At 33.6% G+C, this 14,771-nt stretch overlaps 1 protein-coding gene across 1 annotated transcript; it reads right to left on the minus strand.

Annotated features, from left to right (window-relative positions):
- Positions 1-759: 759 nt before the first annotated feature.
- Positions 760-5,086, minus strand: LOC147387738 (protein DJ-1 homolog B-like). The gene is made up of 8 exons (XM_086421619.1): positions 4,907-5,086; positions 4,607-4,807; positions 4,358-4,507; positions 3,216-3,398; positions 2,046-2,126; positions 1,529-1,729; positions 1,300-1,440; positions 760-1,198 (listed from the first exon to the last, which is right to left on the minus strand). Exons 1-8 carry the CDS (start codon positions 4,925-4,927, stop codon positions 992-994), a joined length of 1,185 nt encoding a protein of 394 aa, XP_086277745.1. The 5' UTR covers positions 4,928-5,086; the 3' UTR covers positions 760-991.
- Positions 5,087-14,771: the final 9,685 nt, after the last annotated feature.

Here is a 14,771-nt window from a genome sequence, read left to right on the forward strand (position 1 = left end):
CCATTTAATTGGAACTGAATCAAAACCAAAATCCAATATCTCAATTCCAATTCATTTTTTATTGGAATTGATAAGAATCAGATCTAAAATGGAACTGAATTTAAAAGAACCATAACCATTAGGTTCCATCCAATGGGTACTTAGAACCGATTTATTTTTTCATTTTTCTTATATTATAAATAATTTAAGGTCTTTCAACATTTTAAAATTAATACATTTTACATAAAAACTCTTCAATTTTTCGTATAAATTATGTATTGTAATTTAAAATGGGATATTTCTTCTAAAACTAAATTACTTGTAGAGAAGATAAATTTTAATTTTTGAAAAAAAATTAACTACTATCCCTAATTTTTTGAAAGAAAAATATTTTAGAATAACTTGAAATAATTTTTTTCTCATTTGATTCATGAGAACAGGAACCGACGGGTACCTGAATTTCTTAACCGTTCTGATTCTGCTTATTTTAGAATCAAAACTGAAAAAAATATAATAGTTACACTTCTAAATACCTTAGGTATTGAACTAGAAACAACACATTGACAACCCTATAGATTAGAAGATATTTATTTAGATAATAAATATTTAAATTCTAAAAAATATTCTTATTTTTATTAAAAGATACAAAATCCCAACTGACTCAGACGAGTCTTACAAACTTGGCCAAGATTTTCAAACTATCATCTGAGTCAACTCGAATTAAACCATTATCTATAACTTATTCCCATATGTTTGGTTAACTTTTTGTCAAATTGAATATTTGATTTTAATAAAAGAGGAAGGAATTTGATCTTAAAGATGTATGCCACATGATGTTTGCAGATTAGGCCACTACTTAAGGCCCATATATAAGTCCCCCAAATAACCAAAAGCTCGCCATAGATCCACACATGATTTCAAAACTAGTCCAAGACCAAGATGTATCACTCAAGTCGTCTCGGTATCGCCCAGCAACGACTTGGGTGATATGTAAAAAAAAAACATACTAGCTCTAAGGGTGTATGAACATTATAGACTTTGCAAGCTCTAAAGCTTTCTCGCGCCCAAAGAATTTCTCCACAATTGACAGTGAAAACTCCATGGCAGTCCCAGGACCTCTGCTAGTGATGAGGTTGCCATCAACCACAACCCTGTTCTCAGCTTTGCTTTGATCCAAAAGCTTGTCGCTCATGGGTGGAAAACACGTGGCCTTCTTACCCTGAATTGATGAAAAAAAAGAAACATTTCTCAACTGAAAAGCTTTATATACAGAAGGCATACGAAAGAGAACAATCGATGAAATCATGGTGAAGGTCATGCCTTGAGTAAGCCGTGGGGCTCTAGTACTAAGGCTGGGGATGCACATATAGCTCCATAAGGTCTATTTGATTCCATCTGCTCTTTTAGCAAATTTACGAGCTTTTCTGACTTCGAGAAAGTTTGGGCACCAGGAATTCCACCCTATACAAGGCATGTTTAAGCAGAAAGTTAAGTGGATTGGATTGGATAGTAATTAATAAGTCTGGTTTGGATGGCAAATCCAACTTACGGGCAAAACAATAAGATCATATGAGAGCTTAGCAGCCTCATCAAGGAGCATATCAGCCACTAATTTCATTTTTCTTCGAGCCACAATTTCTAATTTATCTTCAACAGAGGCCACCACCACGTTTGCCTTCATTCGTCGCAGAATATCAATGATTGTGGTGGCTTCCATCTCCTCAGAACCATTGGCAATTGGAACAAGAACCTGCAGGAGTGCAGAAAATTAATATCTGAGTACAATCTCCCATTGTGATTGATGCCCACTACCAATATCACCAAAACCGTTCCAATCTACAGCCATTTAATCAATTTCAACAAACCAACAATTCTAGACACCTAGGGAAGAGAATAGAAAGGCATTCGACTGGATCCACAAAAAAGAGTCTTGTAATTCGCCCTTGGTAGAGGAATTCAGCAAAAACCACGAATAATACAGAGAAGTATCCGAGGACATAAAAAAATGAAGCATATATGCATATATATACACTAGGAAATATCTATATCTAGTATCAAAATCTCACCTGTGGAGTATTGTTGAATGTCCACTTTACTGAGTTTAGCTCAGTCATGGTATAGTCATTCCCATGATTGGAACACATGACCTGAACAGAAAATCAATTATCACGTGTAGCACAAGGAACATTACATGTAAATTATAGTACCTAAAAAAGTAGAGGAGTAATGACATAACAACATAACTAAGGACGGCAAAAGGAAAAAAAAAAAAAAACAATATGAATATATGTTATTGACTCATCAAACAAGTATGGCCAGTTCATACTGTTAAGAGGGAAATGGTGCATGCCACATGCATCAAGTTACACTTTGAAAGGTGGTGTTAGTAATAAAAGTGGTATTGTTTCTGCAGTCACTGTTAAAGGAAGCCATGAAACCTTCAAATAAGCAATTTTGCATTCATCTATTCACAACAATGTTTGTTAGGATCATATTTTGTTCCATTTTTTTATATCCATCATTGACCCAACAGCATAAGACATCTTTCTCGGTGTTACACAATGAGTTAATACATATACCTCAACCTTTTGTAATCAAACATTTGTGTCTATCCAGCCAAGATCTCCACTGCATATGAACTTAATTCTCAGTGCTAACAGGATCAATTGGGAAATAAGCAAGTTTTAATGTGACTATATATGTATGTGAAACTCCATACACGCTTCATTGTCCATGCTACCACTAAACTAACTGCAAGCCTTCCCTACATACATCAAATTTGCTCCAACACAAAAATGAAGTTGGTCCAAGGTTTAAAATATCATATCGATTGAATGTTTTGGTTAATGAAAAAATTGATACAGTATTAGCCGATACATTTGATACAAATTGATACATTCCAGCAACATTCAATGTTTCATATCGTTCGATGCATTCCGATATTTTAAACCATGAGTGGGTCAAATGCATTGTGCAAGCCCTAAGAACAACACAGATATCAGATAAACTTGATCGACTTACATACTGGGGACAATATGCAAATTGATTAGCTAACAAATGCCAGTTTCCATACTATAAATCTTCCTAAAGTTTAAGATACAACTCCTATAAAAACTGCTAAGAATATTAATGACAGAAGTCCATCGTCAAGTAAGCTTTGAAAAATAATTAAAGACATAATTGATTTCATATATAATTCTTTAAACATACACCAATAATAAAGAAAACCCACATACCATTGGTCCAGCAACTTCATCAGCTTTTTCTTTCCCATATAATTTCTCAACTAGCACCAGAGAGAACTCCATAGTTGTACCAGGTCCACGACTCGTCACAGCTTGTCCATCTTGCTGGACTCTAGATTCAACCACTGTTGCATCAGACGATAATTTCTCCATTACAGAAGGGTGACAAGTTGCCTGTCAAAGATCCAAGATAATCATTATAGTATTAGATTTTGACATATTTCCACAAAATATTTCCATTTCCACAAGTTCCAACACGAAATGTAACCGACAGGTTCTTCTTGTATATATTTTGGTGGAAATCACTATTCATTTTGAGAAATATGTCAATGAATGGTGACTTTTCACTGAAATTATCAAAATTTAAGTATAAAAATGCAACATTTTTGTGGAAATATTTCGATGAATAGTAAATTTTGAATGAAATATTCTTTTTTAGAAAAAACTTATAAAAGCTTTTAGAATAACTTTTATATTGTACATAGTATTTACTAATAAAAATTACATATAAATTATTAGTTATTTATCTCTTTTATCATATTTTAGTGTATTCTGAGCATATTAGTACGTTCATATAAACACGCATACAATCAACCATGCTTAAATAGTTGGATACATCACCAACTTATTCATACTAATTCAAAAAAAAAAAGAAAAGAAATATAATAACACTTGAATGCAATACTAAGTAGTTTTTTCATCTTTAGTGTTCTACATACACATTTCAAATCAACTTTGAGGTCGTGGGTTCAAGTCCAGCCTATCCATTAAAAAAAATATTCTTATTTTCACGTAAAATATTATTATTTTTCACTGTTGGACATTGAATACTTGTGGGTATGTGTGGCAAAATGTTCTTGATCTTCAATTTTGCACTCCATATAGTTATTTATTGTATTCTGATGATTTAATTATTGTGCTTTAATGCCTATTTTATCATTTCCTACATGGTAAAATAAAAATTTCTTCAATATTTCTATCATTTCCAAAAATGGTATAAAATTCCACACTGATCAAAATATTTCCTTCCCAAACTAACTGAAATAGACACCAAAATCGAAATTTAATACCTCGATCATCACTACTAAGAACACCATAAAGGGATCAAGCATAAGAAAGCAAAAAAATCTTACCTTTAATCCCCTCAACAAACCCCAAGATCCAAGAACAACAGCAGGAGCAGCACAAATCGCAGAGTAAATCCGTCCTTCGGCCGCGTGTTTTTTCACAATTTTTTCTAAAATCTCACAATCTCTAAGAGTAGAAGCACCTGGTCTTCCTGCCTACAATTTTTAAAAAGAAAATCCCTAAATCACCACATCGATTGGAAATTTGGAATCAAATTAAGAAAGAGAAACACAGAGAAAGATAAGATTAAGAACCGGTATAGAGATGAGATCGAAAGTGGTTTCGGTACAATCAGAAATTAGGGCATCAGCGACGATTTTCGTCCCCCAAGACGTATCAATTAGAAGATCTTTCTCAACTGAGGCGACTGTGACCTCAGCTTCAGCTCTTCGTAGGACGTCTGTGATGATCACAGCCTCAATCGGTTCCGTACCGTTTGCGATTGGAACCAAAACCTAATTAACGAAGAAACAAATGAATTTTCTCACAATTTCTTGATTGAGAATAAGAGAATTAGAAGGAAAAAAAAAAAGTGTTGGGGAGATCCATTTTACCTTTTTGATAGCAGACGCCATTGTTGAAAGTTGAAACTGAGAAGTTGTTCTGTTGGGTTGCAAAGAAGAGTGAGGTTCGTCTTTGTCTTCTTCGTCATTTTATAAAGGGTTTTAAGGGGTTCCAGACGTAACGCCATTATTGGTCTTTGAGAGCTCATAGTCCACTCTCAGCCATGGTTTCAACGTTCAAATCTCGGTTAGATTCTCGACATGGACGAGACCGAATTATCTCGAACGAGTCATCTCGTCTCTTAGTAAAATGCTGCAGTGACATTGACTTTGACATCGATTCACACATTACTGATGTGAATATATGTACGATTTCATCGAGATACGAGGAAAAAGTATTAATGATTCCGTACTCACCTTCACATCAATAATGTGTGAATGGATGTCAATTTTAATGTGGATGCGGACTCACAAATGTTTTTCATCGATATACAAATGAAAAGCAAATATGATTCCGTGGTCATTTCCAAGTCAAGGATGTGTAAATCAATGTCAATGTTCTCCAGCACGACTCAATTTTTTATTAGGACCAACTAGTTGCAGATCACACATCACCTAGCTTCAATTGCACTCTAACCCGTAAAAACCAACTTTTCACTCAATCGCTATGATTGAACTTCAAAAACAAAAAGTTGCACTCTTCTTCCTCAAATTTCATAAACTCAATATTTAGTTTTGTAACAAGTTGGTATAGGATAGAAAGTTTAAAAAAAAAAGTAGAAGATATGTATTTTTTAGAGTGGAGTGCAATTTGTACAAGGTGATGTGCAACTAATCAGTCCCTTTTATATTTATTAAACTATATTTACTAGGGGTGCAACTTAATTCGGTTCAAACCGAGAACCGAACCAAACCGTAGAATTTGGATTGGTTTGGTTCGGTTTAATATTATTTCGGTTCGGTTTCGGATCTAAAAAATGAAGAACCGACGAATTCGGTTCGGTTCTCTGTTTAAACAATATAAAAAACCGACCCAACCCGAAAACCGAATAAATATTTATTTAAAATAAAATATTAAATATATAATTAGTTTTTAAGTTTAAAAAAAAAATGAAAAACCTAAGTCTCCCTTTATTCGATCGTTCCTGACTTCCTATGCAGCTGCGCCCTTTCCTTCCTTTTGCTCTCTCTCTCTCGGCTATTCAGTTGCAGTGTTTGTGCTGCCGACGGTAGTACCTCCCTCTGGCATTTTCAGCTTAGCTCCGGTGGTCATCCCTCCCTTCCTCCCCTTGTCTCTCTCTTGGCATTGTGTGCGACAGTGCACATAGCTGTGAGCTGCATCTTAACTCTGGCGGCCGGCGGTGGATCGCCCTCTCTCTCTCTCTCGTCCTGAGGTACGTTTATCTCTCTCTCTCTCCATAAATTTTGGCCCACAATCTCATGAAGATTAGTTACATTTTGGATTTGATTTTGGTTTTAAATCACAAGATCTCTTAGATTGTTATTCCAAGATATAAACCAGACCCTCTCATAGATCTTGGTTTTAAACATCAGAGATTTTGATTTTAAAACATCGAGTATTTTACCCATTTCCAATTTCACGCTCAAAACACCTTATTTTGTTCGAAATTTCAAATGTAACAAGAAATAACGAAAATTGTCAAATTTCCAAATAGGAAAAATGAATTCAATATCTGAGTAACTTTTGGAACGAAAACTAATGAAATTAATAAGAAGAGACCTGAAAATCGGAAGAATATGGAGTCGATCCTTACTTGGTTTGCACCTCGACTTCCGAATGTTCCATCAAAACTAGATCAGAAATGAAAAAAAAAAATTATATATATATATGGGTCAGGTTCAAGGGCCATGTGAGAAAACATGTAAGAAAACTTTCGGCGGTAAATAAAATTTTAAAATATGGGTTAGAAATTTTAGATTGAGCTGATTTTTTGTGAGGATGATCTCTATGATGGGAAGATCATCCAAAAAAAAAATCAGCCCAATCTGAAACTTCTAACCCCATTAAAAGTGATTTAGAATGTGGACCGTCGATTTTTTTTCAATTTTTATCACTAATTTGTAAATCACTTTTGATGGATTTAGAGGTTTCTGATTGAGCTGATTTTTTGTGAGGATGATCTTCTCATCATAGTGACCATCCTTGAAAAAAATCAGCTCAATCCAAAATCTCTAACCCTTATTTTGAAAAACGAAAGTTTTCTTACATGTTTTCTCACATGGCCCTTGAACCTGACCATATATATATATATATATATATATATATATATATATATGGTCAGGTTCAAGGGCCATATAAGAAAACATATGTAAAAACTTTCGTTTTTAATAAAATTTTAAAATATGGGTTAAAAATTTTGGATTGAGCTGATTTTTTGTGAGGATGATCTCTATGATGGGAAGATCATCCAAAAAAAAAAAAAAATGAGCCCAATCTGAAACTTCTAACCCCATTAAAAGTGATTTAGAATGTGGACCGTCGATTTTTTACCAATTTTTATCACTAATTTGTAAATCACTTTTGATGGATTTAGAAGTTTCTGATTGAGCTGATTTTTTGTGAGGATGATCTTTTCATCATAGTGACCATCCTTGCAAAAAATCAGCTCAACCCAAAACCTCTAACTCTTATTTTGAAAAACGAAAGTTTTTTCATATGTTTTCTTATATGGCCCTTGAACCGCCCCCATATATATATATATATAAGGTCCTGTTCAGCAACAAACATTTTTCAAAACATTTTTCAAAACATGGGTTAGAGATTTTGGAATGGGCTGATTTTTGGTGAGGATGATCTCTATGGTGAGGAGATCATCCTCACCAAAAATCAGCCCATTCCAAAACTATAGCAAAAAATATTTATTTTTGGCCGATTTAATAAAAAATACGCTCAAAATTGTATCTTGAGAGCATTTAATTGGAACATTAATTCATGTTGAATGTTTTTTTACTTAATTATTTTGATGTATATTGAGACTTAATTGATATATTTTTTTTTGTCAGATGTCAAATATGGGAGACAAAGACACTATCAATGCCAATATTGAACCAGTTATTGATTCTACTCCTTCTGCTCCTTCTGTTCCTTCTACTACTACCAGCACTGTTGTTTCAAAACCTAAGGTAAACTCAACTCGCAAGCCTTATAAACCAAAATCTGATGTTTGGGATCATTTTACTAAAATGAAAAATGATAATGGGGGGAAGTCAGAAAGAGCCAAATGTAATTATTGTGGTTCAGATTACGGGTGTTCAAGTGTTAATGGGACTAGTACATTAAGGAAACATTTAACTAAATGTCCCAAGTATCCTTATCGTGATGAGAAGAGGCAAAAAATCCTATCATTCCAAACAGTAGGACACGAAGGAGATAGTAGCCTTACTTCTTGGAAATTTAACCAAGAGTTATGTAGGGATGCCCTTACAAGAATGATAATCACTAATGAGTTGCCCTTTAAGTTTGTGGAACGCGAAGGTTTTCAATATTTTTTAAGCGTATTGCAACCTAAATTCCATTTAGTGTCTCGCACCACTATAACAAAAGATTGCTTACAATTGTATGCAAATGAAAAGAAGAAGTTGAAGAATTTTTTGAATACTTCTGTCCATAGAGTCTCTCTTACTACGGATTTGTGGACTTCTTTACAAAACATTTCATACATGTGTCTCACTGCACATTTCATTGATAAAAATTGGAAACTACATAAAAGGATACTTAATTTTTGTGTAGTTACTAGTCATAGAGATGAGGCAATTGGTAAAGCAGTTGAGTTATGTTTGTTTCAATGGGGCATAGAGAATGTGTGTACTATCACGGTTGATAACGCAAGTTCTAACGACGTTGCAATTGATTATTTGAAAAAAAAGTTGAACAAAAGGGGTGGTTGCATTGTAGAAGGTGAATTTTTGCATATGAGGTGTTGTGCACATATTTTGAATTTGATAGTAAAAGGGATTAGTGATGTGCATGATTCTATTAGTAGAATTCGCGGGGCTGTGAAATATGTGAGGAGTTCTCCGTCAAGAGCTCAACAATTTAAGAAATGTGTTGACCAAGAGAGAATTACATGTAAGGGTTCTTTAGTCCTTGATGTTCCAACTAGATGGAATTCAACATATCTTATGTTGGATACCGCTATAAAATTTCAAAAAGCATTTGAACGGTTGGAAGAACAAGAACCACAATTTGAGAAAGAAGTTAGAGGAGGGTTTCCCACTGAAGGTGATTGGAATTATGCTCGAGTCTTGGCTAAGTTTTTACAAACTTTTTATGATGCATCTAAACGAATGTCGGGTTCTCTTTATATCACTGCTAATTCTTATTTTCATGAAGTTTGTGCCATTGAAAATACTATTTCTGATTGGTCTAAGAGTCTTGATCCTTTCTTGAGTTCTATGGCAGTGAAGATGAAGGATAAATTTGATAGGTATTGGGGGAGTCTTGACAAGGTAAACAAGATGTTGTTGGTTGCTGTGGTATTAGATCCTCGTTATAAGTTGAGATATGTAAAATTTTGTTACTCAAAAGTTTATCCACTTATAAAGGTTGAGGAGTTGATTAGAACAATAAGGGGAACAATAAACCAAAATTTTCAGCATTATCAGTTTCTTGACTCAACTTCAGCTGTTTCTTTAAATGATTTTACTCAAACTTTAAATGAGATGGAAGTTGATGAAGGTACTGTTCAAGTCAAGTCACTTCAATCTGAGTTTCTGAAGCACTTGGAAGAAGAAGAAAGTGTGGATTGCAAATCAGAAGTAGACAGATACTTAGAAGAAAGTGTTGAGAAGCAAGACATAAATTTTAATATTTTGGATTGGTGGAAAATTAATTGTTCTAAGTATCGCATACTCTCTATGGTGGCACGAGATTTGTTAGTTATTCCGGTTTCCACTGTTGCTTCCGAAAGTGCTTTTAGCACTGGGGGTCGCATATTAGATCAATTTCGTAGTTCTCTAACCCCGAAATTGGTGGAATGTTTAATTTGTGGACAAGATTGGTTACGTGCTTCACCAATTCCAATTGATGTTGAAGAAAGGTTAGAAGAACTTGAAGAAATTGAGTCAGGTAACTTTTAATTTTTATATGATTTTATTTTATTTGTGAAGTTCTTTAATTTCTATTTTCTATTTGATAACAATTTATTTTATTTTCTATTTTTACAGCTATTACAGATGATTCTGAGCTTCTTGATTGAATTACAAATGCCTCTTCATTTGTTTTTTTAGGTAAATTGTTATTCCATAAATTATTACAATAGAATAATTTTTTTAAATATTCGACTTTATATATATAACAATAGTGTTTTTTTTTTTTTTGTTAGACTTATTGATTGGAGCATGGAGGAAGATGGAGAATGGTTAATTTTTTTTGTGCTTTACTTTTTTGATTATGTATGGTTTCTAATAGAACTAGGGTGTTATTGTAAGGAAAGATTGATTTATTTAAGACAAATTGTATGAATGTGTTGGTGACTTGGTGTGATATTTGGATTTTGACATTTTAATATTTAGATTTGGATTTTGGACATTTTAATAGTTGATATACAAATTGTATGCCTTTCCTTGACTTGCAATATGAAAAATCTGACTTTCATTTAAAGACATCCCCGAAGATGAGGAGAACATAGGATGTAAGACTCTTTGGTTCTGAATCTCTATTTGCTGACAATCTTACTCATGGGCTGGCCAACCTATTGGATTCATGGTAATTACTTTTCATATCACAATTTAAGAATATTTCTACAAATATATTGGGTTTGTGGTAATTCCTTTCATAAATTCTGAGTGTATGTAGATGGTTGATACACATAAACATGCTGACATGGTGCCTCGGTGTTTCCCATTGTCTGTGTAAAGTGGTGCTGCCCATGGAGGGAAGACCTTTTTCATGGCATTGCCGTTGAGTGGCCAAGGTGAGATTTTAATAGAAATTTTGTATTTGTTTATCTGAGAAGTTGTTGCATTTGGTATTTAAAGATGTGGGAGAATCACGTGAGAGATTATACTATTTATTCAATGAAATTGTCCCCTACACATCCCAAAAAACATCCCATTGGTACCCATGTCATCAATCTTAATAATCTAACTAATGGACCAAAGCTTCATAATCTATCATTTTTTTTTCCTACTTTCGGAGCTATGCTAAATTGCTAATATGTGCTTTTGGGTTTATATTTATAGTAATCATTTGTTTTATAGTTTCTTGTATTCAATAGTAATCTATCCAATCTGCTACACCCAAGGTTCTCTTAACACAAAAAGATTGGTGACATTATCTCCTCTTTATTCTTTCACATAATTCTGAGGAACTACAATTATTTCTTACCAGGAAAATGGGAGGTCAATTCTCAAAGCATTTGGAACAGGATAGATTCCTCTGCATCATCAAATGTAATGGATTCCACATCTTTTAAGATGAATCTGGAAAGTAGTCCTCAGGTAGAGACCATTGCACTGCTAAGACAAAAAAAAATCTAAAATAGGACACAATGTATGAGTGGTGTATACTCCTTTCACTTAAACATGAGCATCAGATTTTATGTTTTATTCCTCTCTTTAAATCTGAGCAGATTTTATGCTTAATTACATCATATTTTAAATCTTTTTATTTGTATTATTAATATGTGAACTAATGCACAATTATACAATGGCTGTAAACATTGACTTGAATTTATTTCCTTCTGCATCAGGAAGAACAAACCTATATAGATATGGTTTTGATCTTTGTTATACTGCTAAGAATAATAATTCATAGTTTACAACTTCATATAACTGATGGATTTTTCTATGTTATTCAGCAGCATATGCAGGGCCAGCAAGCTGGGTTTCTTATAGAATCTCTGTCATCCTATCTCTTATTTAGATTGACAGCATTAAATTCCATTCATGCATTGGTGAACATGGTTCAAAATTCTTTTCCCCACTTTCTTCAAGCTTTTAAGGCAACAGGGTCGCCTTTTGCTTGTATATCTAATTCCATGAATAAACCTGTACCTTTACAATTGGATTTATCCTTGCCAGCAATTCAAGATATTAGATGGAGTTTCGCACGGTTAATTTATTTATTCAACACTCAACTTGAGAGAAATGTTGCCACGTAAATGATACATACATGCACTTCATTATGATTTGAGTGCTCAAGCAATGTACCATGTCTTTTGGCTTACATATTATGAATTTTTTTATGTGATTAAATCCTGATGTATCAATTCAAGCTACCTAGAAAAAATGTATTCAATTCAGCATTATTTTGTTTGAATAATATGATAGTTTTTTAAAGGGAAAGTTTCCTTTTTGAACTTGATATTCTTACTCTTGAAAGTGAAAATCTCAGGGCATATGGCCTTACCATACCTTAAGATGAAATGGAACATAGCCACCGGCATATTAGGAATTTAGGATCATCAATTTTTTTGACAACCCGTGGAACCGAACCGAACCAAACCAAACCAAACCGAATTAAGGTCGGTTCGGTTCTATACCAATTCGGTTTGGTTCTGGGTTCAATATTATGGAACCGACCTTGGTCGGTTCGGTTCTAATTTTGCTCAAAACCGAACCAACCCGAACCGAGTTGCACCCCTAATATACATATAAATAAGTGTAATTTTTCTTTTAAGAAAATAAGATACATTACAAGACCATTAGCCCATTTTTTAATTTAAATAATAAGGATTTTTTTTTCTTCAAAATACTATATAGTTATCTCGTTTATATTGTGAGATGGTGCGGCAGGACCTATGAATGCTCTTCTTGTCTAACAATTTTTTATTTTTTGGAAAATAGTTGGTGAAGGTTGGTTTTAATTAATAATATACAAAATGCTAAATTATAATTAATGGCTAAGAAATAATCAAAAAAGAATGCCCAAATCTAATCTAATTATCAGAAATTAGGAATTAAGTTGACTGTTTGATCTCTATGTCGTCCAAATGATTAGCTGACTGATTTTGCTAAAAACTTGGTTATTGTATTTAGGAGTGTCAATGGGTACCCATTTACCCGGAATCGAATCGAAATCGAAATCGAAAACCCCGGTTCTGATTCTATTTTTATTGGAATCGATTAGAGTTGGGTCTAATATGAAACTGAACTGATAGGAACCAGAATCATTAGGTTTTATCCGATGGATACCCATGGGTACCTGGAACTAATTTATTTTATCATTATACATGATTCAAGGTAATCCTATATTTTAAAATTAACGTATAAACTAAGGGTCACGTTATTACGACCCCTTTGCGACCCCCTTTGTGACACACCTTTTTGTCTTATATGGGCAAAAATGTTTGGAATGGGCTGATTTTTTGTGAGGATGATCTCTATGGTGAGGGGATCATCCTGGCAAAAAATCATCCCATTCCAAAACTTCTAGACCGTCCGATTTTTGTTGAAAAATTATAGACCGTCCAATTTTTGTAAATCAATTTTGATGGGGTTAGAAGTTTTGGAATGGGATGATTTTTTTCCAGGATGATCCCCTCACCATAGAGATCATCCTCACAAAAAATCAGCCCATTCCAAACATTTTTACCCATATAAGACAAAAAGGTGTGTCGCAAAGGGGGTCGTAATAACGCGACCCATAAACTAAATATTTGAATTTAAGAAGAGTCATTTCTTTTTAAATTTATTACTGGTAAAAGAAATACATTTTAATGTTTGAAAATAAAAATCATTAAATCATCATTTTAGTGGAACAAATTATTATTAAGTTGATACTTTACAAATAATATGTTATTTTTTTGTAGAAAATTTTTATTATAATGATTTTAAAATAATTTTTCTCATTCGATTATTGAGAATCGGAACCGGGTACCCATGATTTTTTATGATTTCGGTTCTGATTCCACTTATTTTAAAACCAGAATCAGAATCAATAAGAACCAAAACCGATAAAATATAAAGGTTATGTTTCCAAATATCATAGGAACTGAACCGGAACCGACCCGTGTCATTATATAAACTCTTAAGAAGTTTTGTAGAAGAATTAGGGCCATGAATGGGCCAAGTAATATTGGCCCATTCCATCATTGATCGTGATTGGGTGGTGGCACTAGGCTGCTTTAGTAATCAACTTGGGTTGGGTCCATATTATCAACTAGAGTCTAGGACCATTGGATGGCCCAACTAGATAATTTATATTATAATTACTAGAAGGTGGCATGTGCAAAAGAGCTTATTTGTAATTTAAAACACTGAATAAAGGGTTTTTGTAGATTAAATTGTAAAAAAAAGATATTTATGTAATTTTAAAACTAACAACGTGATTCTCGTGAATCTAGGGTAGTGGATTGCAATTTTATGAGTTTTAGACTAAAATAATCCTAATTATATTAAATTTATATATAAAAGTAAGGGCATTTACGACCTCTCAATTTTTGGTGTCAAACCACTTTTTACTCCGGCTTCTCTAATTATAATAATAAAGATCAAAATGACTTATTTATAATTTAAAATATTGATTAAAGGATTTTTTTTTAGATTAGATAGTAAAAGATCATGATTGGGGAGTCATCTATCTTGATTATTGATTATCTTTGACTAGATATTGAAACTAGGCTGGGTCATGATTTTAGACTTAAAATAATTTATGTGATGGCATACTCAGGGATGATACCAAGGTGATTTGGGGAGTCTTTTTTAATTATCTTTTACTAGACTAGTTCTTTCCCCCCCCCCCCCCCCCCCCCCCCCCCCCCCCCCCTATCTCTAAATCAAGAGGAAGAAAATGACTCGAGAAGATGAGACAACAAAATCCATTATCTCAACGATGATGTCTCATCCACTAAACAACAATGGCGGCACATTTGTACACGATTCCTTGGGGCGTGTGGGACATCCTGGTTTGGAGCTCGATCTGATTCTCTATACCAAGAGTCGAATCCCAGCT

Source organism: Akebia trifoliata, chromosome 13, assembly GCF_017979445.1.
Source record: "Akebia trifoliata isolate Shusen 1 chromosome 13, ASM1797944v1, whole genome shotgun sequence".
Classification (NCBI taxonomy): domain Eukaryota; kingdom Viridiplantae; phylum Streptophyta; class Magnoliopsida; order Ranunculales; family Lardizabalaceae; genus Akebia; species Akebia trifoliata.